General features: G+C 39.5%; 1 protein-coding gene across 1 annotated transcript in view; it reads left to right on the top strand.

Annotated features, from left to right (window-relative positions):
• Positions 1 to 24,899, top strand: part of CELSR2 (cadherin EGF LAG seven-pass G-type receptor 2) — a gene marked incomplete at its 5' end in the record, with an annotated part of 68,370 nt that overhangs the window by 26,418 nt on the left and 17,053 nt on the right. The window contains 14 exons of the mRNA XM_029287250.1: positions 7,670 to 7,827; positions 8,599 to 8,762; positions 9,019 to 9,144; positions 12,361 to 12,527; positions 13,056 to 13,241; positions 13,670 to 13,783; positions 16,179 to 16,353; positions 17,498 to 17,639; positions 18,190 to 18,310; positions 19,133 to 19,316; positions 19,943 to 20,044; positions 20,678 to 20,772; positions 22,211 to 22,420; positions 23,247 to 23,430. Coding sequence (XP_029143083.1) covers positions 7,670 to 7,827; positions 8,599 to 8,762; positions 9,019 to 9,144; positions 12,361 to 12,527; positions 13,056 to 13,241; positions 13,670 to 13,783; positions 16,179 to 16,353; positions 17,498 to 17,639; positions 18,190 to 18,310; positions 19,133 to 19,316; positions 19,943 to 20,044; positions 20,678 to 20,772; positions 22,211 to 22,420; positions 23,247 to 23,430 — 2,128 coding nt within the window. The remainder of the gene's footprint in view (positions 1 to 7,669; positions 7,828 to 8,598; positions 8,763 to 9,018; positions 9,145 to 12,360; positions 12,528 to 13,055; positions 13,242 to 13,669; positions 13,784 to 16,178; positions 16,354 to 17,497; positions 17,640 to 18,189; positions 18,311 to 19,132; positions 19,317 to 19,942; positions 20,045 to 20,677; positions 20,773 to 22,210; positions 22,421 to 23,246; positions 23,431 to 24,899) is intronic.

The raw sequence follows: 24,899 nt of genomic DNA, 5'->3' as shown, positions 1-24,899 counted from the left end.
CCCACCCCGCCCCCCAAGGGCAACCGCAATGCTGATGTGGCCCTCAATGAAATTGAGTTTGACACCCCTGCTCTAGCCAGTGAAAAGAATTGAAGGATTTGCGAACTTTGATAGAAAACAAAATCACCCCTTCTAAAGCTAAGATGCAGAATATCCATGAACTGACAGAGACATAAGTCATACTAAGACTACATTATGGAAGGCAGAAAAACAGTACAGTATGATCCTACTAGGACAATAAAAGGAGATTAAGGGTTCTTCCCTGTAGCTCAGCTAAAGTGCTGTCCTCCTGTTCGCAAACCTGCAGAAAACATATTGCTGTTCATAGGCTAGTAGTCCCTATTGTTTTTTTGTGGCTTGTAGCTGAAAGATACAGTATACCCAAGTATAGTTTTTGGCTTTAGTTATTTCTGGAATATGTTTAGAAAAAATGGAATCCTTGAATACATAGTTGCATTCATGTAAAATCTATACACAGATCAGAAAACCACAATATGGACAGAAGGTGGCAAAACACACTGACTCCAATTAGCAAAGGACTGAGACAATACTATGTACTCTCTCCTTATTCGATTTATGTGGAGAATATATATTGGGGAGAGGTGGATTGGAAGAAGATGAGCAGGGTTATAAAAGTAGAGTAAGAAACATTAATAACCTATATGCTGTGCAGATGATGCTACTCTGGTAAGTGAAGAAGCAAAGAATCAACAAGTTCTCATAATGAAAGTGAAGGTGCATGGTAAAAAAAAATGGGACTAAGATTAAAAATAAAGAACAAATTCATGACAGCATGAATCAACCTGACAATGAAGGTATTGGTTAGTTTCTGCCTTTGGGGTTCAGCTATCAACAGCAAAGGAACCAATACTCAAGAAATATGCTGCAGACCAGGGGTGTCAAACTGCCGGCCTGTGGGCCGGATGTGCCATGAGGAAACCGCACCCACCCCATTGCCAGCAATGGGGGAAAAGTTCCAATAAGTCGCACGATGTCACATGATGTCGCGAGTTTGACGTGTCTGCTGCAGACTAACACTTGACAGAGTAGCCATGAAGGCCTTGAAAAATATTTTCAAATGCTATGATGTTTGTATACTTACAAATACTAGAATTGTGCAGGCAATGTTTTCCCATAGAGGGCCTGTAGTGTTCTATGGAAGCAAAAGATGGACTTTGAAGAAGCAAGATAGAAAGAACAGTGATACTTGTTAACTTTGGTATTGGAGAAGACTCACGAGAATGCCCTGGCTAGCCAAGAAAATGAACAATAATAATTAAACAAAATAATTAAACAAAACCTAGAATTCTAACTCAAAGGCATAGATGGCCAGACTCAAATTATCGTACTTTGGACATATTTATGTGAAGATTTTGGATTCATTGAAACTGGAACTCTCCTGAAAATAAACATCACTAACAATTTTCAGTTGGCTATTTTTTTGGTAGGTTAAAAAGGAACTCCCAACATGCCATTCCCCCTTAGAATTCTAATGATGATTACTCTCATGCATGTGTGATTTTGATGCTGCTATATGTATGAGCAGGAAAGGGTTTTTTTTATGATAATTGGAGCTTTCTTCCTATAGAGCCATCAGGAACCCTATATTGAGAAATGTTTCCTCCTCTACCTGCAGTATTTAAATCAGGGTTAGGCAACTATGGCACCTTTACGACCTATGGACTTCAATTCCCAGAATCCCTGGACCAGGAAGTCCACAGAACATAAAGGTGCCATAGTTGACCATTCCTGGTTTAGATACTCATTTGTGGCAGTGACTATGTTTTTCTAAAATGCCCGCATTTGCATTTATCATGTGTTAAACTGCATTCTTAGTTCCTTAACAATAGGAGCAACTAAGGGTTGCTCGGTTGCTTCTTCCTTCTAAAAGGCTATGGTGCAGTCACTGCTTGTTTTCATGGTTTACCTGGTATTTCTACCACCTAATAAAAGTTTGTATGAAACTGAAGTTCATACCTATAACTCCTGTTTTCTTTTGTATTGGGTTTCCTGGAGTCTGAATGAGGCAATCCTCTGATTGCTTTTACTTTCCATAGTTCTTTTTCTCTGTGGTCAAATATCAAGCACTTTCACCAGTCTGATGTCCTCCAGATGTGGGCAAGGTTGGGAATAATGACTTGCAGAAAAAAAGAGAAGAGCTCCTTTGTCATTTGTCACAGTGGATTAGCTAAGGACCCATCACTATACAATTAAAATGTTTGAATGACAGAATGGAGAAGTTTGGTTTTCCAGGCTCACAAATCTTTAAGGCTACAGTAATTCCAAAATACTGTAATCTTATCCCAGAGACGTAAGAGCCTCATGTTTAATAACCTGTGACAGTCAAACAAGAACTGCCTCTGGGCAAAACAGAGGGGAAAGCATATGTTGCCTTTTGTATTGGGGAACTTGTCTCTGAGTGTCAGCTATCCAAAGCAGGTACGTGTACCTGGAGCTCAAAAGCTTCTGTTGCTTGCACAAAAGGGGGATTGGCAGTTGCAGTCTTCTTCTAATCCCACTTCTGTAGATTTTTCAGACTGAAGTCTCTGTTTTGCCATGTGCCTGCTGTTTGCAAAAGTCACCACATAGATTGTACTTGAAGCAAATTTAGACGTAGCTCCAACTCTGAGGAGTTTGCTTGAATCTGCCTGCGGCTGAAGTATGGGGGCTGTGCTCTGAACCTTAAGCAGAGTTCTTCCCTCTCTGTTCTCCCATTTTGTTTTTGCATGTTTGGAGAGAAGAAGTGACTCAAAGGCAGAGGGAAGATTTGGGCTGCCTGCCAGTCCCTTGGTGCTGTGCTGTGCTGTGACCTGCTGCTATGGGCACACACCCCCCCCCAATGTAGCTGTCTTCGCTCCCTTTGTCTGGAACTGGCCTGTTTCCTGAGCCAGGCCTTTGAATCGGTCTTCATCTGCTGTAGTCCAGGCCTTCGCACAACAACACTGCCACTGGTGACCCAATGCAAGGGACAAGGAATGTGCGGGATGGACCAGCTGAGTGGATGAACACAAAGGGGAAAGAGACAAGAGTCTAGAAGAAAAGCTCACATTGTATTAGTTAAAAGGCAAAGGGATGCCTCGTGGAGATTATTTTTTTTAATGCATTTATGAAAAGAAGCCGGAAAATTTGTACCGTATTTTAAAGAGATATTTAAATTACCATCTGAAATGTATCCTCCTAAGCAGGATCAACATTTTATACCTGAAGGGGGAAAAAAGATCAAAAGCAGCAGTAAAAAGATCAACAGCAGAAACAAAGTGTGATCTCCAAGCCTAGAAATGATGGCCGCAAATGGTGTTAATTTGAATTTTTCTATATGCTTTAGTAACTCTCTCCTGAAAGGGAAAAAATGAATAGATGTTTAATCTGACACATTCATCTGTTCCCCAGTTTTCCAAAACAGATATCTCTGGTTAAGTCATGATTACTCCTTTCCTGATTTTGTAGATGCTTATCTATTCACATTTTCCTAAACAGGCACCTTGTCAAGAGTCTCTTTGTGAGATATTCTGTCCCTCCAGCAGTGTATAAAATGAAAAGTATAAGTGGGGAGAATGCTTAATAACAAGATTTTATTTTTATTTAATAAGACAAAATGTACACCTTCAAGTTGTTCTACGTAGTCTGACAGTTCAATAGGCATTTTGCAAAACAATGGGTATGAATTGCTTTGAGGGCTCTTAGTGTAACTGGATATGTTTCTAAGCTGAAATCTAGCACAGCCTATCTTCACATTAGACAGCAGTTGGATGTGTTCTTTGTTTCTGAATTTGGTTTTGGTAAGGATAAAAATGGAAAAATAATGCAAACATATGGCGACGGGGTTACTTAAAGGAAGTTATCATCTGGTTTCCCCTCCTCCTCTTTCTGCAATTTCCATGAACAAAAAAGGCAATTGCATAACAAGGCCCTAAAATAAATTAGAAATAGAAATAAAAATAATTTCAGAACAGCGTATGAAATTGAAAAGTATAAATAATTTCTGCTGTGGCAGGCAGCTGCTAATCGCTTGACTCAACTCTGGTTCTTCTCATTCTGGAACACATAATTATTAAAGGTTTGACTTTAAGCAGATATTTGTGCCATTCTGAGAGTTTTATTAGAAATTTGGTTTGTATTTGTAAATAACATGCTGTTTATGGTCTTCATTAGCAATATATTCCATTGCACCCAGACATGTACCTATCCATGTCTTTGATTACTGATTACCGGCAAACAATATATAGATCTTACAAAATCAACATCTCTGCCCACTGCAGCTGAAAAAAAATCCAATTTCACAAAGGATACTGCTTGTGAATTGACCATGTGCCTTCAGGTTGGTGTCATTTCTTAGTGAACACATAGTTAGATTTTCTCCAAAATGATCTGTCTCTAACCCAGTCTTTCAGGTCCAATGATGCAGCCATTGTTGCTGTAACTGAGTCCATCCATTTATTGCTGATCATCCTCTTCTCTTCCCTTTTACTTTCCCCAGCATTAGATCTTACTTCAGAAAGCTATATCTTCACATCACGTTTTGGAGCGTAGCCATTTGTACCTCAAGTGAGAACTTTGGACTAACATCACAACATCTGAATATCTTTTACAAGACCTTCATTGCTGTTCTACCAAATGCTAATCTGTAGCGTATTTCTTGACTTGTTCCTTTACTTTATTAGAGTAGAGTAATTAGCACAATGCAGGTTGTTGATGTTTTTCTCTTTAATTTTAGAACCAAGCTAAACTTCTTCCAATCCAGCCTTCCTTAATTTATATTCAACATATAGATTAAATAATTGAGGGAGAGTATACAGCCTTGTCATACTCATTTGACAACCTAGAGCCAGTGTGTTTTGCCATGTTCTGTTCATACTGTGATTTCTTGACCTATATACAAGTTTCTCAAGAGGAAATGAGGTGTTCTGGGATTCCCATTTTTGTAAGCATGTTCCACAACTTGACGTGATCAACACAAAGGCCTACAGTCAATGAAGCACATACAGATAGTTCTCAGTTAACAACAACAGTTGGGACTGGATTTTTCATTAATAAGTGATGCAGTTATAAAACAGCGGTGTCACATAGCCGTACTGTTTAGGGACAGCAATTCCGGTACTTCTGGTTGATGTTGTTAAGTGAATCCTGACTTGTCGTTGGATAGGATGTGATGTGGTCACCATTTGCAACTTCCTGCCAGCATCCCCATTGACTCTGCTTTCAGAATCCAACAGTGAAGGACACAAATGGCAACAGGAAAGGTGGCACATGACTCTGGGATGCTGAAATGTCATAACTGTAAGGCAGCCACTGAATGCCTAAACTGCATTCATGCTTCCTCAGGGACATTGCGATAGCTGGAACTTTGAGGACTGAGTATAACTACCACTAATTCAGCATCATCATAAGTCCAAACAGTTGCTGAACGAGTGGTCATTAAGTGAGGACCATGTGCATAACTTCTTTCTTGGCATTCTTTGGTTTTCTCAATTATCCAACATACATTAGCAATAAACTGCTCGTGAATAGCAAGGGACAATATATGTTGGCACCAAACTGATCCAGAAAAATACTAAGATTATTACTAATAATTAAGATAAAAAAAATTCCATCGTACCCCTATAATCTGCAAAATCTTTTTGTGTGTGTATGTGTGTGATGTCTGCTTGATGCTTTACTTATATAAGTAATACGTTTGAGTTCCAGGCATCTCCAGATGGTTAGGGCATCATCATGAAAAGAGAGAAGGGGAGAGGGAAGAGGAAGAGAAAGAGAGAAAAGAGAAGAGAAGAAAAGAGAAGAGAGAGAGAGAGAGAGAAGGCTTAGGATTTACTGATTCTGATAGATAGATGGAACTAGGTAAGACAGTACATGCTGATAGCTCAGGATAAGACATCATATTAGTCTGCCGGATCTATTTCTAAAGATTAGATCATTAAATTCTCCCCAGGCAAACATATAGAATGCATTCATCTTGGTTCATAAATTCATTTATCAGAATAAGTTTCAACTCCTGGTTCTGCCTTTATCGTTGCTAGTGCATATTAGAATCACTGCTTCATAAATAAATACCTGTGGTGAAACAACAGGGGAAAATTCCACCCATTTACCACCTTGTTGAGTTCTAAGTATCAAAACTCTAGCGAATGCTCTGAAAGTATTTGGCTATTGATGTTAAGCTGCCAACATAGCTGTTTTTCCATGATTTCAAGCATCACAGTTAGCAGAGGAATGCTGCACATTTTTTCCCCTGTAAAGCACAACTGTGCCATCTAACTGAATCTGCAAGTATGTCTGAGGTATACGAAGGACTCTTTCACATAAATTTCAATCTGTTTCCACCCCTTAATCCCTGACAATCCAGTTTGAAGCCAACCACAACCATGTTCATTCACTTCTTCTGGCCTGGAAATGCAGAAAACAGGAACACCATGAGGCATTCAGTTCTGCCTCCAGTATGAAAACTGAGATCAAATAGCACCCTGTCCCTTGGTAGAATAAAAATCTCATCTTTGTACAACACATGGAAAGAAAGTGGAAAGAAGGTGCTAGCACCCCACTTTTCCTTTTTCAGTACACGTTGTAGGTGCATTTGACCATTTGCAATAAACGTTTAACTGTTTTGGAGGGAAAGAAATTGGCCTGCTGTGAGAACACAGTTTCTTCTGCTACAATTTAAAACCCTGTATTAGATAGGCTGCTAGAAAGTTGATATATACAAAACAGAGTGGTCTTTTATGGTACATTGTGTTTTTCCCTTAAATTTTCCATTTCTCCCTCTTCTCCCCCTTGAATTAGCCTGTGCAATCCACTCAGTGGTGCATTGCCTATTTCTGTAATTGCATTTTATTGGACAGCGTCTTCCAGCTACTCTGGGGAAATAGACTCTTCATTATACACATAACTGGTGGCATGGTAGTAGTATCTTTGCAATTTGATATTTATCATAATAGAGCCAACCCTAGTTGTGATTTGTGGTTTACACCTTCTACAGGTATGTTTGAGGGTTTTCATGTGTTTGATAGGAGAGAGAGTAATGGCTCATTTGAATTCCATGCAAGTTGTTTATTTAAACAGAAAACCTAGCCAGGAAATTTTTTGCAGTGATTGTGAAACTGACTACAAGTGTTAAGAGTGCTCCCTGAGAAATTATAGAAACAGAGGAAGCTTTCTTTTTCACATATAGTGACATTGACTAGGAAGTGAACAGAAGGATTTAGATTGAGCTGCCTGATAGGGTTGTTTAAATTCCTTTCTTAGGATAGTTAAGGAAATGGATGCTGAGAAATATTTAATTATGGCCAGGAGCTGACAGGTGTTGTGAAAGAAGAGCAAAGTCAGTAGAAAACCAAATTGTTCACAGGCCCTATCATTTTGCAGGAAAAAAGGCTAACTTTGCTCCAGGTTCAGACAAATAAATGTGGAATCAAAAAAGCTTTGAAAGAAGCCAATTTATCATGGGGATAATGCATCTGGAGTCAGCTGTAGAGGGGTGCGTAGAGAGTATGCAAAGTGCAAGTTAGAAATGGGCCTTTTTACTAGATTCATCCTAATTTGGAAGCAGCTGTATGAGAGCATTTGCATTGTTCAGTAGGTGCAATATTCTGCACTTACCCATCAAAAGTTTCTGTCATAATTATTAATTGGCTTCCCTGAAGTTTTATAACAGAATTCTGCTTTCTTTTTACAGCCTATCGTGGGGACGTCTGGAATTCCACAGGGGCCTTCAGATGAGAAAGTAGCTGTGGTGACCGTAGACGACTGTGACACTTCAGTGGCCTTGAAATTTGGCTCTATTCTAGGAAATTATTCCTGTTCAGCTCAAGGGACACAATCAGGCACAAAGAAGTGAGATTTTTTACAAGCACTATTAAGTTCATCTGATGAGCTTGTAATATAATAAGTATGGAATAGTGATGGGTGAAAGCAGACTGACTTTACAGGAGTTATTCAGCGGGGAAATGGCTGTCAGAAAGATAAGCCGTGGGGCTACAATTAACTTTGTTAATTTCCCTGGCTCAACTTCACCCTATATGAAAGTAAAGTACTATAGATTTTATTGGTCATCCACTTTAATGTGCTGGTATTCACGGAGATAGGAAGCTGGTATTTTGACACATTGCATGGATGCATATACAGTACATAAGCCTGTAACAGTCACGAGAACTAATACTATATGTTCCAAACTACTTTTTTTCACTACTCCGCTATTCTGCTAGCCTCCCTTAACCGGAGTGCCTTTTGGATGAATGAACAGACTTCAACTCCCAAATATCCCAGTCACTTTGGCTATTGCTGAAAATTCTGAGAAGTGAAGACTATATTCAGGGCAGGACATTTGAGATGGTGATGATATATTCCTTAGTCTTCCCCGCTATCGTCTGCTCCTGTATTTTTACATACAGGGATATAGTGATTTGCTAAAATCTCAAACTTCAACTATAAACCTCTACTATACATTGGATCCATAGTGACTCTGAGGTCACCCGTCTACTCTTTTAATATAATGTGTGATTGATGCCAGCTTAATACCTGTTTAGGTTAGAACAACTTTCTCAGGCAGATTTTTTTTTCCTTGATCATGTTTTTCTCTTGAATAACTCTAATTTGACTTTACAGATCCTTGGATTTGACAGGTCCCTTGTTACTGGGTGGCATTCCTGACCTTCCTGAGAGTTTCCCAGTACGGAATCGGCATTTTATAGGTTGCATGAGAGACTTCCTGATTGATAATCAAGATGTAGACCTGGCTGACTTCATTGCAAATAATGGAACTTTGCCTGGTATGATGAATTCAGGAGGAAATTGAAAGTTTGCTCAAATAGTGGGGTTTCTGTGGATGGAAATTGGCAAACTACCTATTGAGAACACCTGAGCAGGCCCTAGCCATTGTCTGCAGTATAACATATCCATAGGGATGACTTTCATTCATGACTTAGCTCCTCATTACTCGGTAGCAAATTCAGCAAACATTTTCCTAATCCCGGGAGAATTTTCTATTACTGTCCTTCCCAGTGCATTCTTACATTCTCTTTTCAGGCTGCTCTGCTAAGAAGAATTTTTGTGATAGCAACACATGTCATAATGGTGGAACTTGCGTCAACCAGTGGAATACTTTCAGCTGTGAATGCCCCCTGGGTTTTGGAGGCAAGGACTGCAAGCAAGGTAAAAGATGGACGCTGCTAAAGAAGGTGCTTTTAAAACAGTGTTTCTCAACCTTGACAATTTTAAGGCATGTGGACTTCAACTCCCAGAATTCCACAGCCAGCATTGCTGGCTGTGGAATTCTGGGAGTTGAAGTCTACATGCCTTAAAATTGTCAAGGTTGAGAAACACTGTTTTAAGGAATGACATATGTGCTAATTGCCAGGAACTATATCAGGAAGTTACACCTTGCCTAGCTCCAAGAAAACAGAAAATATACTATTCTAATTATTAGAAGCAACCGAAGAAAAGGTGGGAATGCTAATCTAGAAATTCTTGGACTGGGACTTGTAGTACTAATAAGTTTTATATATATGAGAACAGGATGTGCTGATCGGTTCTTGCAAATATGTGGGGATCCAAGTAAAATAGAGCTGTTATTTACTTAGCTGCAGAATACAGTTCTCTTAAATACAGTTTCTTCTAAAGTGGTTATGTCACCCAGTACAAATTAGCAAAAATGGCAGCAGTTTAGGCCCTTCTTTAGGGTGGTAGCTCCCACATGTCTGGTTAGTTATAACAAGGAGTGAAAAAAGCACACAAAAAATGGTTGCCCAGGTTCAATCAGAACTAGAGCCACAATGGAATGAAATGGTCTTAAGTGCCTTGTGGAATTAAAAAAAAAGAAAAGAAAAATGCCAGGTATACCTCCACACAGAATATGATCCAAACGATGGGGGTGATCACAGAGAAAGCTGTTGTCTCACCTGTATTCCTACACTTTACAAGAGTAAGAGTACTTTTAATGGATCCTTCCTTGATATTTGGACAGGATGTTTAGAAACAATTCTGATAAGACAATGTCTAATATGTCTTGATGCTACACCATGTAGAGATTTATAGGTGATAATTAACACTCTTTTTTTTTGAAACAAATTTTATTGGTTTTTTAATTCTTAAGACAAAGTGCTTGAGACACACCATGGTGCTGGGGTAATCAAAAATCCAAAAATAAAACATATATAAATAACTCAATCAATACATCAAATATTCCCTCTCTATTTCCCTCAAATAGCTTCATATATTTAAAATAGTCCATTTGATTGAATTTAAAGATAATTAGGATTTGGACAAAATCTCGAAATACTTTAATGTTATGGTATTAGTTTAAATTGAAATTTATTTGTGTAATAGTCAAGTCCATAGGGAAGGTCTATATAAGATTAAGGAATTAAAATAGTATTCAGAATAAATAAAGAAGAAGGTGATTATAGAGGAAATTAAAATAAAATATTGATCTATCCTATGCATATCTAATCCATCCATCAATCAATTGCTTTAAGCTAACAGAGTAATATCAACCTTATTAGACAAAATTCTAATTTCATCCAATTAATTATCATAGCTAATAACATCCATATTATCAAACAAACACACCACCTTGGATAATTAACACTCTTATTGGACTTAAAAACCTAATAACAGTCAATGCAGTATTATTGTGCAGCATTGGGCTGTCCTGACACCAATCTGGCCACCTCATTCTGTACCGGCTGCAGCTTCTGAACCAACTCTAAAGGCAATCCCACCTAGAGTGCAAGTGGTGATCTGGGGGCATGGTTCCATTGTAAGGGCATCTTGATCCAGGTAGGATCATAACTAGGCAAAGCGAGGCAAAGCCACCTATGACCATGGCTTCTGCCTTTTGTTTGAACAAGAGCCACAAGTACAGAAGGATCCCTAATTACAAACTATCTCTTTGGGAGGGAGAAAAACCTTATTAAAAGTAAATCTTAGGACCAGTTTCTGGACTGTCTAGATATTTATTCACATAAAACAACTCCATTAGCTAATGCTCAATCTGAGTATGCCTTGCTCCCTCCGGGGCATGGCATCTGTAGGGTGACATATAACTGCTTAGGTGGGGTGGTGACACCCCACCTAAAGCAATGGATGCCTCTCCCAGGTTTTCATATAAATGTTAAATAATACAAGGAAAGCACAAAACTCAGTAGCACGACACATTAGGGCAACCAAGGGCTTGAATGCTACCCCAGTCAACTAAAACCATTTGCTTAGATAGGAGCGAACCATGGTAACCTGATGCTCCCAACTTCTAGCCCTTGCAAGCAGTCCAAAAGAGTACCATGGTTTATATCAGGGGTCTTCAACCTTGGCCACTTTAAGACTTGCGGACTTCAACTCCCAGAATTCCTCACCCAGCAAAGCTGGCTGAGGAATTCTGGGAGTTGAAGTCTGCAAGTCTTAAAGTGGCCAAGGTTGAAGACCCCTGGTTTATATTGTTGAATGCCATTGAAAGATCCAAAAGAGCCAAGAAAAGTGCACTCTACCCATCCAGATTTCTAAAATAGCTCATTTCCAAAAAGAAGTGTCATTTCTTTTCCTTGCCGGAGCCTGAATCCTGACTGGAAGGGATCTGCATAAGCCATTTCCCATAGGATCTTCTATAATTGGGCCCTCGCCTCCTTGTCAACATCCTTCCCCGTGTTAATAAATAGAAATGTTGACAATTACAAAGTGAGTGTATTGGTTCTCACATTTTTTCAGCACTCAAGAAACCGATAGAGGAAGCTCTAGCAATCCAGCAGAAACTGAGTAAATCATCTTATCTCTTCTTGAACCTTTTATAACAAAACTACAAAAAGGATATTAAAATTGTTTTTCTCCCTCTCTTTATTACATGTGCATAAATATACACATACACACTGTAGAAGGCAATGGCAAGCCAATTATATATAGTTGCCAGAAATGCTAATATGAACACGATCTTGTAGTTACCAGAAGGACCCTCTATTGGAATGGGCTCAAACACCCTCATTTGGTATCTCCAGCCTCAGCAAGGGTGGGTATGGTCCTGCCTATATATCATTTGTACGACAAGAAAATGGAGAGAAAGAATGGACCCCCATAAACCTCCCTATCTAATGCAGGACAATAATACTGAATTCTCTTCTGCTTCTCCAAATGGTACTTACTTTTTGAGGATTTTTTTTTTTAATTGTCATCAGATCATTGATTAGAACTTGGCTGGAATTGTTAAATACTTTCAACCCAAAATGTTGAAGGGACATTATTTTTTTTAAAAAAAGTATATATAAGAATAGTCCACCCACCACACACACACACACACACACACACACACACATACACACACACACACACGATCTGGTGTGCAATATTTTATACTCTTGTTGAACTTTTTTTTCCTCTGGGAAGAAATGGCAAGTCCTCAGCGTTTCTTGGGCAACAGTCTGGTGACTTGGAGCAATTTGGCATTGATCATCACACTTCCATGGCACATTGGACTTATGTTTCGTACTAGGCAGAGCAATGGCGTCCTCCTCCGTGCTGCAGCGGGACAGCATTCTACCATCACACTTTGGGTGAGTAGGCAACACTTTATTATTCTCTTACAGATTAGTGGCCTAGAGAAAACTGCTTTGTGTTACAACAGGGATGGGCATCTTGCAGCCCATGGAGCCTCCCAGCATTCTGAAGATTATCCCACCAACATTTATGGGTAAAATATGTACAGTATATTCTGGAGCACTATTTCAGATGATGGGAGGATTTTAAAATGTGGAGAAGGGTCTATTTTCTCCCAGAGGCTTTCCATTCCACTTGCAGTGGCAGCAAACCGCAAAGGGAGTTATCTCCTCCATGTATCTCTTACGAGCAGGAATAGAACTGTGTACTTTCTAGAGTCTCTTGCTCTACAGAAGCAGCACAAAGGTTGATGAGATGTGGTTTCTAGATCCTTTGCATCATCAGAAGCTTCATGACTTTCTTTGATGCTATGTACTTGTTTCATTATTTTCAAGCCCCCTATGATGGACGGAGATGGGTAGTGCCTTCTTCAGTGAAAACCTGGCTCAAAACTAAACTCATTCTGTTCTTATCTCTTTGCTCAGTTAAATGAAGGCACCGTGCTGATGACTGTGTACCGAGCCAACAGCCAAATTTCAGCTTTGAGGCTACACCAGGTGAAAGTGAATGATGGTGACTGGCATCACCTACAATTGGAGCTGCATAGCAGCTGGGACAATCCAGAAGCCCAGTGGTTAGCCATAATGGCTTTTGATTATGGTTTGCACCAGGTACAGTGAGCATTAGAACTCAATCTGATTGGTCAACTAATTTGGCCTTTATAGAACATCATTCTGTGTATTTCCTAAAGCTTGAATGTAACACTTGTAGCATAATTTCATCCAGGCAAATGAAGCTATCTGTGGGATGGATCTAAATTGATTCCTAGTATTCTAATGCACTTTGTCATTAATCTCTTTGACTAGCCTTACACTTAGGCTCTTTTTCTATTGATTTTGATTTATAGTTAATTAATTCAATAAAATACTTCAGTGTCAGTCTACAGCTATCTTAATAATTTATTCCAGCCCACTTCTTCTTGGCTTTCACGACTGTCCTGATGGTTTATAACATCTGATCTGTATTATACAAATAAGTACTGTGGTCTCAACAAGAAATTAAGGAAAAATGATGTTTGCTTTGCTTGCCTATCCTCCAGGTGATGGCCAATATTAGTAGCGAACTTCGTGGACTAAAAATGCGGAGTTTGAGTATCGGTGCTGTGCTGGGGGAAAAGGGAAACCTGCAGCATGGATTCCGTGGTTGCATGCAGGTGAGTAGGTGAAGAATATACCTTGATGGCCCTTTTGAATGTTATTGGGCATACCATGATGGACGCATCAGGTGCAGGCTCCACCACTTCTTTCAAGTCTTCTTTCTTCGGTGCTTTTTACATAAATGACATATGTTTTGGGAAAGGTAGGCCCAATTGATTAGACCACATCAGTCTTCAGCAAATAACATAACTGACATCCTTAAGAAATTATGTAACTGGGAGCGATTGCTGTGCAGTATGTGTCTGTGTCAGTATATCTATACATATAAATAAATTAGAAGCTGTTCTGTCTGGAAATCAACCAGACAGCAACCAGAACTGTGTACTGATGAGGTCTCATCTTGATTTTGCTGAAAACTGAATGAAGCAAGCATGCTTCTAGGTCCTAGGCCATATCTACTTGATGCAGATCTTAAACAAGAGCAACAACATATGCAGGTGGTCCTTGACTTATGACCACAATTGAGCCCAAAATTTCTGTTGCTAAGTGAGACATTTGTTAAAGGAGTTTTGCCTCATTTTATCACCATTCTTGCCACAGTTGTTAAGTGAATCACTGCAGTTGTTAAGTCAGTAGCATGGTTGCTAAATGAATCTGGTTTTCCAATTGACTTTGCTTGTCAGAAGGTGATCAAACTGCAATTGTCATAAAATTGAGTCAGTTGCCAAGCATCTGAATTTTGATCACATGACCATGGGGATGCTGCAATGGTCATAAGTGTGAAAGTTGAAAATCATTTTTTTCAGTTCCATTGTAACTTTGAACCATCACTAAACGAACTGTTGTAAGTTGAGGACTACCTGTAGCATACAATTCACAATTCTATCACTGTATTGTTTTTCACTTTTCCCACTTAATATTTATTTATTTATTAAATTTATATACCGCCCTATCTCCCTTATGGGACTCAGGGCGGTGAACAGGCGATACTAAAAAACCACAATAATAAATAAATAGTTTCTGTGCTAAAATCAAATTAAATAACAGGCCTGTTCTAAAAACACCCCATACAAAACCCCCACTAAAACATAATCAAACTACGCCAGGCCAGCCGCACGGAATAGATGGGCCTTCAGGGCTCGGCGAAAAAGGCGCAGGTCCGCAATTGTAGGTAGGTCGGGGGGTAGGTCATTCCAGAGGGCAGGAGCTGCCACAGAGAAGGCTCTCCCCCTGGGGGTCGCCAGCCGGCATTGTCTGGCCGACGGCACTCTAAGGAGGCCCTCTCTGTGGGAGCGGACTGGTCGAAGGGAGGTGTTTGGTAGGAGGCGGTCTTACAAATACCTAGGTCCATTGCCATGGAGTGCTTTAAAAGTTGTTACTAACACCTTGAAGCGCACCCGGAAGGCCACCGGCAGCCAGTGCAGCTCGCGCAGGAGAGGTGTTACATGGGAGCATCTAGAGGCCCCCAAAATCCCCCGCGCAGCCACATTCTGAACTAGCTGGAGCCTCCGGGTGCACCTTAAAAGGAGCCCCATGTAGAGAGCATTGCAATAGTCCAGGCGGGAAACAACGAGGGCTTGAGTGACTGTGCGTAGGGCGTCCCGATCCAGAAAGGAGCGCAACTGGCATATCAGATGAGCCTGATGAAAAGCCCCCCTGGCCACGGCTGTCACATGATCGTCTAAAGACAGCCGAGCATCCAGGAGGACGCCCAGGTTGCGGGCCCTCTCCGCGGGGGCTAATGACTCACCCCCGATAGCCAGAGATGGAACCAACTGGCTATGACGTGACGCCGGAAACCACAGCCACTCGGTCTTGGACGGGTTGAGACGAAGCCTGTTCCTCCCCATCCAGACTCNACTGATGAAACTCCACCCCGAAACCACGGATGATCTCACCCAGTGGCTTCATATAAATGTTGAACAGGAGAGGCGAGAGGACCGACCCCTGTGGTACCCCACAAGTGAGGCGCCTCGAGGTTGACCTCTGCCCCCCTGCCAACACAAATTGCATCCGGTCCGAGAGGTAGGAGGAGAACCACCGTAAAACAGTGCCCCCCAACCCCCCTAACCGGTGCAACAAGATACCATGGTCGATGGTATCAAAAGCCGCTGAGAGGTCTAACAGGACCAGGATAGAGGAACAGCCTCTATCCCGAGCCTCGTAGGCTGAGTATATAGCATCTTAAATTTGATGAATACTGGAACAAACTCTATTTATGCAGATGTGTCAAGTATAAACTCTATTTTAAGCAATGCAGCACCATCTAGGGGCTGCAGATCTCATAGTTGGCTTATTTATTTAAATGATATTTATATTTTCTTTTGGGTTCCTAAAAGTCGGTTGGTTTAAATAGGCTGTAAAGCAAGGAATGAATGTACAGAAGAATCATCTATTTATCTAAGAGTTAATCTTCTCCTTCCTTGTTTTTTTTTTGCTTGGATCCTCCAGGGTGTAAGGATGGGTGAAACGTCAGGCAGCGCTATCACCTTGAATGTAAACCAGGCTGAGAAAGTGAATGTGGAGTATGGCTGCAGTATCCCAGACCCTTGTGACTCCAGTCCCTGTCCTCTCAATAGCTACTGCAATGATGATTGGGATAGTTATTCATGCAGTTGTGATCCAGGTTAGTGTGATTATAATGATGTAGAAGACTCCTTATTACGGTTCTTAGGCTGCCTAGAATTGCATACCATAAAATGGGCTACCATATAAATTTAATATATACATATATTTTTTAAAAATCCTCTAAAACAGCTCTAACCATGCTGCCTAGTGTTTAGGTATAGTCCAGCGGTGTCAAACTGCCAGCCCGTGGGCCGAATGCATCATAGCGAAACCGTGCCCACCCCATTGCCAGGAATGGCAAAAAAGTTGCGATACGTCGCAACATGTCACGTGACGTTGCGAGTTTGACACCCCTGGTATAGTCCAACATATCTGGAGGGCACCAAGTATTTGCCATGTATGATATGTAAATGGGCTTAGCTGTTGTAAATAATACCTAGATCGTATTCAAAGCATTATTTTTAGTTGAATCAGAGCTTAAAATAGTGCTATTGAAGCACTGATAACAAAGTTTTAATAATTTATTATGATTTATTCTGATTAATCTTGATTTGATAGAAAGATATGTTATAAATTTACTCTATTTTGACTATTCTTCCTTACTTTAGTTCATCTGTACAATATATATGGACTTTCCATGCCGTTTCCTTTAATCCTATATAGTTTGTTTTTGACAGTTTCCTTAATTAAATAACTAATATGCCCCAAAATTAAGATTGTTATCTTAGCATAATGATTGAAATAACATGAACTATATTTACATAATTCACAGTAGTAATATTTAGGCATTGCACTTGATTAGGATAATATACAAAACATAACAACTACCAGAAATAAACAATTTTTATTTCATTATTTAGTACTTCAGACTGAGGTTGGGCCAGAAGCCAATATTCTTGCTAGGGATTGTATTATTATTTTTTTTAGCCTATTTCAGCTTTTCATTGTTTTATTAAAAAGTTAAAATAAAAGTAGGTGGTTGAGTAAGCACAAAGGTCTCTATAACAGAGCAGACAGACCAGACAGGATAGGAGCCATGTTGGTTTCTATCTTTCCAGCCACCCCTCCCACACGTAGCCTTTAGCTCGGTTATGATTGGAGAATGATTATCCCAGAATCTCTTGCTTGGCTGTGCTATCTTTTAGTCTCAGGTTAGAGATTATTGCCAGAGTTATATCCAGAAATCTTCCTGTGGTGCTCAGGTTACTATGGAGACAGCTGTGCCAACGTCTGTTCCTTTAATCCTTGTGAGCATCAAGCCATATGTATCCGCAAGCCCAGCTCATCCCATGGCTACACCTGTGAGTGTCCCGACAGCTATTTTGGACCATACTGCGAGAACAAGTGAGTCTGTAAAAGTTCATTTACATTTGTGGTTATGTGTCTGTTAAGTGTGTGTTGGTACTTTTCAGTATTTACAGAATTGAAATGCGGAAGTGCTGGATGCATAGTGCAGATATTAATAGAAATCTTAGGCATTTGCATCTGGATGTAAATGTGCAAATAAAAGGTCAACCTAAATGTGTGTGTAACAACAGTTCATGTATGGGAGAGGCATGAATGTAGGGACATTGACTTGCATATACAGTGTATATACTATACATAATTAACATACCATGATTGATGTACGTGTGCATGCCAACCAAGGAAATTACTTCAAATAATGTGATTTATAATACAAATCAATACAAATTGTGGAAATCTGAAAAAAAATCCCAACATATCTTTAGTTATTGTCTCTTTACTGAAGGCTTGTAAATTATGAAAGCCTTCATATGCAAAGGAATGGAAGATCTTAGAAAAGACAATACCATAATTTGTAATGAAGAAGTTACTATAATCTTCTACTATATTTGACAGGTGCTTACAACAGGCCTTGTGTTTTCATTGTTAGGTTCGCTCAGCCCTGTCCCCGGGGATGGTGGGGGCATCCTATATGTGGCCCCTGCAACTGTGATGTTGATAAAGGATTTGACCCTGACTGCAACAAAACTAATGGAGAGTGTCACTGCAAGGTGAGTTTTGGATTATTTATCTTGTTAAAGGTAGAAACAGTTTCTGTATCTGAATTGATATTTTATTGCTATTCATTGTTTTAATAGCTTGGCTATTAAACATTTGGCCTTCAATAACTTTAACAAATAAATTTGTCTACCAAGGAAAGTTATGACACACCAGACAAAAATTTGAATATCTTTGTGTGTACAACGTATTTTGCTTTTTTCCAACTATTAATTTGCTGTTTCCCAGACCAATAATTATATTTTTTATTATACCAGTTAGTTTATTTGTTTGCTTTTATGCATTTTTTGGGATTTTATGTGAGTTATCTTCAGCTTGAGGAATTTGGTGAGGTAAACGTTAAATAAATAATGGTTCAACATCCTTATAATTAGTTTTAACAATCAATATTCATAAAAAATTGTCTGAACATTATTTGAATATAGCCATAATATTAGCCACATATTTTCCCTCCAGATAACACTGTTAATGGAAATCAAATGTTTCTGACTTGCTCCCAATAATGCAGAGGCAGTAAAGGCAGAGTGTGCTGGTGCTTGTTGCTTCTCATAAGCATCACACTTAACCATTACTTGGTATGACATGTGCATATGGTCACTCAAAGTAATACAGAGTTGGATTTGACATATTTGATAGAAATCTTGATAGTATCTTAGAAAATCCTGTCCTTTTTGAGTGTGCAAGCAAACTGTTGAAAATTTAATAGGAAACAATATATCTGGTAAAGGTCTTGGATTGGCCAAGAGGTATGATTCATATATGATTATTATGACAAATAAAAAAATGGACAGAGGTCTCTCTCTGCTATTCTACAGGAAAATCACTACCATCCAGCAGATAGTGCCTCATGTTTCCTCTGTGACTGCTACCATACCGGCTCATTGTCTCGCACCTGTGAATCTGAGACTGGGCAGTGCTCCTGCAAGCCAGGTGTCATTGGGCGCCGCTGCGACCGCTGTGACAATCCTTTTGCAGAAGTTACCATCAGTGGTTGTGAAGGTCAGAAATACTCCATGGGCAGGAAGCATAACTGAAGCACTTTGGATTAGGTCACATTTGTCTACCGCAGACTGCAACCTTAGCTGATCCCAAAGAATGCAGTAGGGTTATAATTGATTGGGATATGAATGGTAGGCCACCAGGAAACCCTAGCAATAGACAAGATTGGGGGTGGTGGTAAAGAAATCTTGGAAAAACGCAATCACAGACCACCTTTGTGCTACTTCAGAAAAAGTGTACTTGGATATATCTGTGAAGTTAACGGAAGACAAAGTCAAGCTTGATTCAAAGGAAAGTTTGCTTTATCATGCCCTTACTTTTGATCACCAATTTTCTGAACTATAAAGCGCCCAGCCATTAAAGGGGATAATAACAATGCAACTATCGCATTGATTCATGTGATTCATACAAATTGGATTTCTTGGGGGTGAATTGTTGTTTTCTATATGACCAGAGTGCATTCTTACCCTCTGATTTCTATATATGCAATTTATTTCCAAAGCAAGTATTTGTAAAAATATTAAGTCTTGATTACCTTCCCTTTTAAGTATGCTTGCTGAAAAGAGCACTCTGAGGTTGCATAGGGTAAATTACTACACACAGACTCTTAGTATTTTTTCTTGCAGTGAATTATGATAGTTGCCCACGTGCCATTGAAGCTGATATTTGGTGGCCACGCACCCGCTTTGGTTTGCCTGCAGCTGCACCTTGTCCTCGGGGATCTGTAGGTAATGAAATATTTTTAAGAATGCAGTCATGTACATATAGTAATCAATTGAGTTATTAAATGGTCTTTAGATGCTTCCAGATAAAGGATTATTTAGTTATCCTACTTTGTTGACGATTTGTTATAGGTGGCCAAAGAAAGTAGTCTTCCTCAAATAGGTATCCTATGGTTTTCTAGCCCTCATCATTAAAAAAAAAATCTTGGATATGGAGTAAACGTTACAGTGTATGTTACAGAGTTTTTCTCTCTGCTTGGAGCACTTTTTGTGTCAGCCATACTCTCCTCTTAGCATCATGCCAATGTGATTTGTGTCTGGAAAAGAATATTCCACATTATAAAAAGGAAAATACAAGTACAATCCAATTCTTCTCTGTTTGAGAGACATATGTTTAAAATGTTTCAATAAGAAAGAAAGAGAAAGAAAGAAAAAAAGAAAGAAAGAAAGAAAGAAAGAAAGAAAGAAAGAAAGGGAGAGAGGGAGGAAAGGAAGGAAGGAAGGAAGGAAAACCTGAGCAAGCTAATATTCGTAGTATTTGGTTTTGTGAGCTAAGTTTCACATTGTGGGCACTTTTCCCATAAACTATTTTCCTCCTCCTCCTCCTCCTCCTCCTCCTCCTCCTCCTCCTCTCCACAGGGACTGCTGTACGGCACTGTGATGAACACAAGGGCTGGCTGGCACCCAATCTCTTCAACTGCACCTCACTGACTTTTGCTATTCTCAAGGACTTTGTAAGTACTTATCTTTCATTTTTCCTGGTCCAGAGCAAAGCCAGGAATCTATGGATTTAGTCCCTTCTATATGTATGAATAAATGCAAATAGTTTATTTTTATTTCATCAAAATTCTCAAAAGCAATGGCTGTTTGATATGGCTCTTTGTCCTTACTCAAGTTGGTTTCATTCATAGAATCCCCAGTCCTGCCAATTACCATTCCTTGCCTATAAGCCAGGGAGGAAATATTGACTCTCTTCCTAAGTTGTTTCCCAATGAACTTGTGGAGACTGAGCCTGCATTATTGTAAAAATAGAAAGACAGCAGCTTTCTCAGGACCACTTCCCCTTATTGTCTGGATTGATGAATGGAATGGCAATATGAATTGTCTTTTAACAAAGAATTACAAGGAGACCTAGATTGCCAATTGCTTCATGCATTAACCATTTATTATTTATTTTTACTTATTAAATTTGTATGTCACCCATCTCTTATGAAGAGACTCTTGGAAGGTTTAAAGTTACATCTGAAGTTACAGTGGTACTAAAAAAAACTTTGTGAGAAGACATATTTACAACTTTCACAGTGTATCTCTCTCTCAATCAGTTAGTACATGTTATCCTGTGCCTGGCCCATTTTTTTTCCTCTTCACAGAGTGGGGAGATTGCTTAAACAAACTATCTCTTCATGAGTTGCTTTTCTTTAAGTGCTGGCAGCTGCTGCCTGTAACCAATAAGATTTCCATCATTTTTATTTTTGGCTACTTCAGCTGGTATAATCCTCACATTTTCAGGTTATTTTTTTTAGCTCTGGGACTAAAACTTGAAGGAAGAGATTTTCAGAATTCTGAAATTCTATGATGGAAAGCATTTAAGGATATAATTGAGATTTTTCTTGGCAACTACAAAGCACCAAACTACATTCAGTTGGTTGACAAACTTCTTACAGCATACAACACCATGAAGTGCAATGTGTTACTGAAGATTCATTTTTTGCATTTACACTTCTTTCCCAAAAATCTGTCAATGATGAACATGGTAAAAGGTTTCACCAGGACATTGTCAAAATAAAAAAATGGTATTAGGACCACTGGACTCCATCAGTGCTGGCTGACAACTGTTGGACGTTGCAACAAGGTGCATCAGACACTGACTACAAATGAAAATCAGCAGCAAAACTTTTAGACCTCTTGCAGCATGTCAGAATCTTTATGCAGTTAAATACATTATAATAATAATTAAAAGTTAATTTCATATTTTTCAAGACTACGTGATGCAGTCATTCTGAAATTATATTTGTGCTCAGTTTGAAGGGGTCTATCATAATCACCAAAAGTTTTTTTTCAGAAAGCAAAACTTTTGAAAAGAATTGTTGTCCAGTAGAATCTGTGTTTGGTTAATTTACCTTGTTTTGTTGAAGCACCTTTGCAGAATATCTTAATCTTTCCTGTGAACAGGCAGAAAGATTGCTGCGGAATGAATCATTTTTGGATACAGAGCAGTCTCAGCGGGTAGCTCTCCAGCTTCGCAACGCTACACAAAACACTGAGAGCTTCTTTGGCAGTGATGTCAAAGTAGCTTTTCAGCTCTTAGCTCAGCTTCTGAAACATGAAAGCAACCAAGAAGGCTTTGGCTTGGCTGCTACCCAGGATGTTCACTTCACTGAGGTAAGCCCATCAGCTCAGGTTTATATGAAGTAGAAACTCTTGTCAGCACACACACTTTTTAAGCAAGCAAGCAGGTTTGACACCAGGGTTTCTTTGGTGATACCAGACGTTGATCTGATCTGATGATATTAGGCTGGTCTACTCTTTAGAGCAGTGCCCCCTAACCTTTTGGGCACCAGGGACCGCTCTGTGGAGAGAGGTTTTTTCGTGGACCAGAGGGGGCATGATTTCACGTGCTGCCTGCATCCCATGGATGGGGCTTCACTTGTTTGCATGGCCCGGTTTCTGGCATGCCGGTCCACACACTGGGGGTTGGGGACCCCTGCTTTAGAGCCTGGGAATATGTAGAGCACTACGTGGCTTAGTGGAAGAGAACTGGCAGATATTCTGTTGCATCTCTCAGGGGAAGCAAGTTGTCTGGTGCTTTCACTGATACTTAAAGGAGGAACAAATCTGTTTAGCTCAGCTGGGCATTATGGAAGGAATGACAACTGACAAATTATTCTTCATCCTAAATGATTAAAATCTGATCTACAAGTGTTTTAAATAAAAATAAAATCAATAAAAAATAAATGCCACAAAGCCTGTTAGTTCTCCAGTGAAGATTATTTTCTTAATAAATGTTAAATGTTTGTTAAAAGGCACACACATTGTAAAATGTTCCCTGCAAAAACTATCAGCAATGAATATCCTTTTGCCATGGATTCTTGTAACTCTTTGGCCTTCCTGTAAATGCAACAGGATCCCCTTGAAGCAAGCTGTTACTTTAGCTTTGTCATCAGAAGCTACTCCTAGCTGTCTTATATTCTTTTTTTGTGTCCTACAGAATTTGCTTAAGGTAGGCAGTGCTTTATTGGACAATAGCAACAAGCGTCACTGGGAACTGATCCAACAGGCAGAAGGTGGCACAGCGCAGTTGCTCAGACACTTTGAGGACTATGCAAGCATTCTGGCCCAGAACATGCGCAAGACGTACTTGAACCCATTCACCATCATCACACCCAACATTGGTGAGAGTATAATAATAATAAGGTCTCTTAATTAGCAAAATAATATTTGTTCAATTCTATGCATTTTAGATAATTATATAGTGGTATGTTAGTACTCAACTTCTTTAAAACTCATCAAGTTTGGTACTCAATGCATTTTGACATGATTTTTCCCCCCAGTATTCATTGTTCATTTGGTACTCAATGCACAAGCTAGAACTTGTTCATGTCAGCTGCCTTGTGACACATTACATTATTTCTTATTGGAAAAATTTGTTTGGTACTCATTGTTTTTGGTACTCATCGCTCCTCCCAGAACCAATTAAGAATGAGTACCAAGGTACCACTGTACTTGCAGTAGATTAATCTGCATATGAATAACAACAATGATAAATGAAAGAGATTTTTATTATTATTATTGATCAGTGCACAGTCAGCCAGATGTTCAGACTGGATTTGGCATTTTTGTCTACCTATCGAGTCCTTATCAAGGACCTGGGATAGGCAGATGTGGATGTTTGAATTGATGGTATTACAGATATCGTCACAGTATGGAAGCTGTTCCTAGTAAGGCCGCCTTTTGCAATTGACTAATGGCGAATTTGTCAATGCCAGTGGTATCCAAGTGGTGTTCCAGTTGTTTTGGGATTGCACCCAAGGTGCCTATTACTATTGATAATATCCTTGCTTGCCTTTGCCACAGTCATTCTATTTCTATTTGTAGGTCTTTGTATTTTGTTATCTTCTCTGCTGTCTCCAGGTACTGCCACATCCACTATCCAAACTTTTTTTATCTTTCTTATTGACAATTGTTAAGTCTGGGGTGTTATGTGGCAGGTGCTTGTCTGTTTGAATTCTAAAGTCCCAGAGCAATTTAACATTTTCATTTTCTATGACTTTCTCTATTTTATGGTCCCACCAGTTCTTGCTTATAGGCAAATGATATTTCTTGCAGATCTTCCAATGCACCATTGTTGCTACTTTGTCATGCCGCTGCTTGTAGTCAGTCTGTGCAATCTGCAGCAGCTTACCAGGTGGTCCACTGTTTCTTCAGCTTCTTTGCATAGGCAGCACTTACTGTCTATTGCTGTCTTCTCAATGTTGACTTTGTATGCATTTGTCCTTAAGGCTTGGTCTTGTGCAGCCAGAATTAGTCCCTTGGTCTCTTTCTTCAACTTTCCTGCTCTTAGCCATTGCCAGGTCTTGTTATTATTTGATTTCCAAGCTATCTTTTTAATGTACTGGCCATGTAATGCTTTGTCTTCCCATGCCTCCATTCTGTTCTTCATTTGGACTTTCTTGTAGGCTAGTTTGGTCTCTCCAGTAGTCAGTAAGCCTTTCTGATATACTAACTTCAGTGCATCTTCATCATTGTCCTTCAGATATTCTTCCAAAGCCATTTTTTCTTCTTCAACCATCTGAGGTACTTGCAACATTCCACGCCCACCTATTTGCCTTGGTAGATAGAGTCTGTCAATGTCACTGCGTGG

This window comes from Protobothrops mucrosquamatus, unplaced genomic scaffold (genome assembly GCF_001527695.2).
Source record: "Protobothrops mucrosquamatus isolate PMUCROS unplaced genomic scaffold, P.Mucros_1.0 scaffold_270, whole genome shotgun sequence".
Classification (NCBI taxonomy): domain Eukaryota; kingdom Metazoa; phylum Chordata; class Lepidosauria; order Squamata; family Viperidae; genus Protobothrops; species Protobothrops mucrosquamatus.
This window is presented reverse-complemented; position numbering and strand designations above follow the sequence as displayed.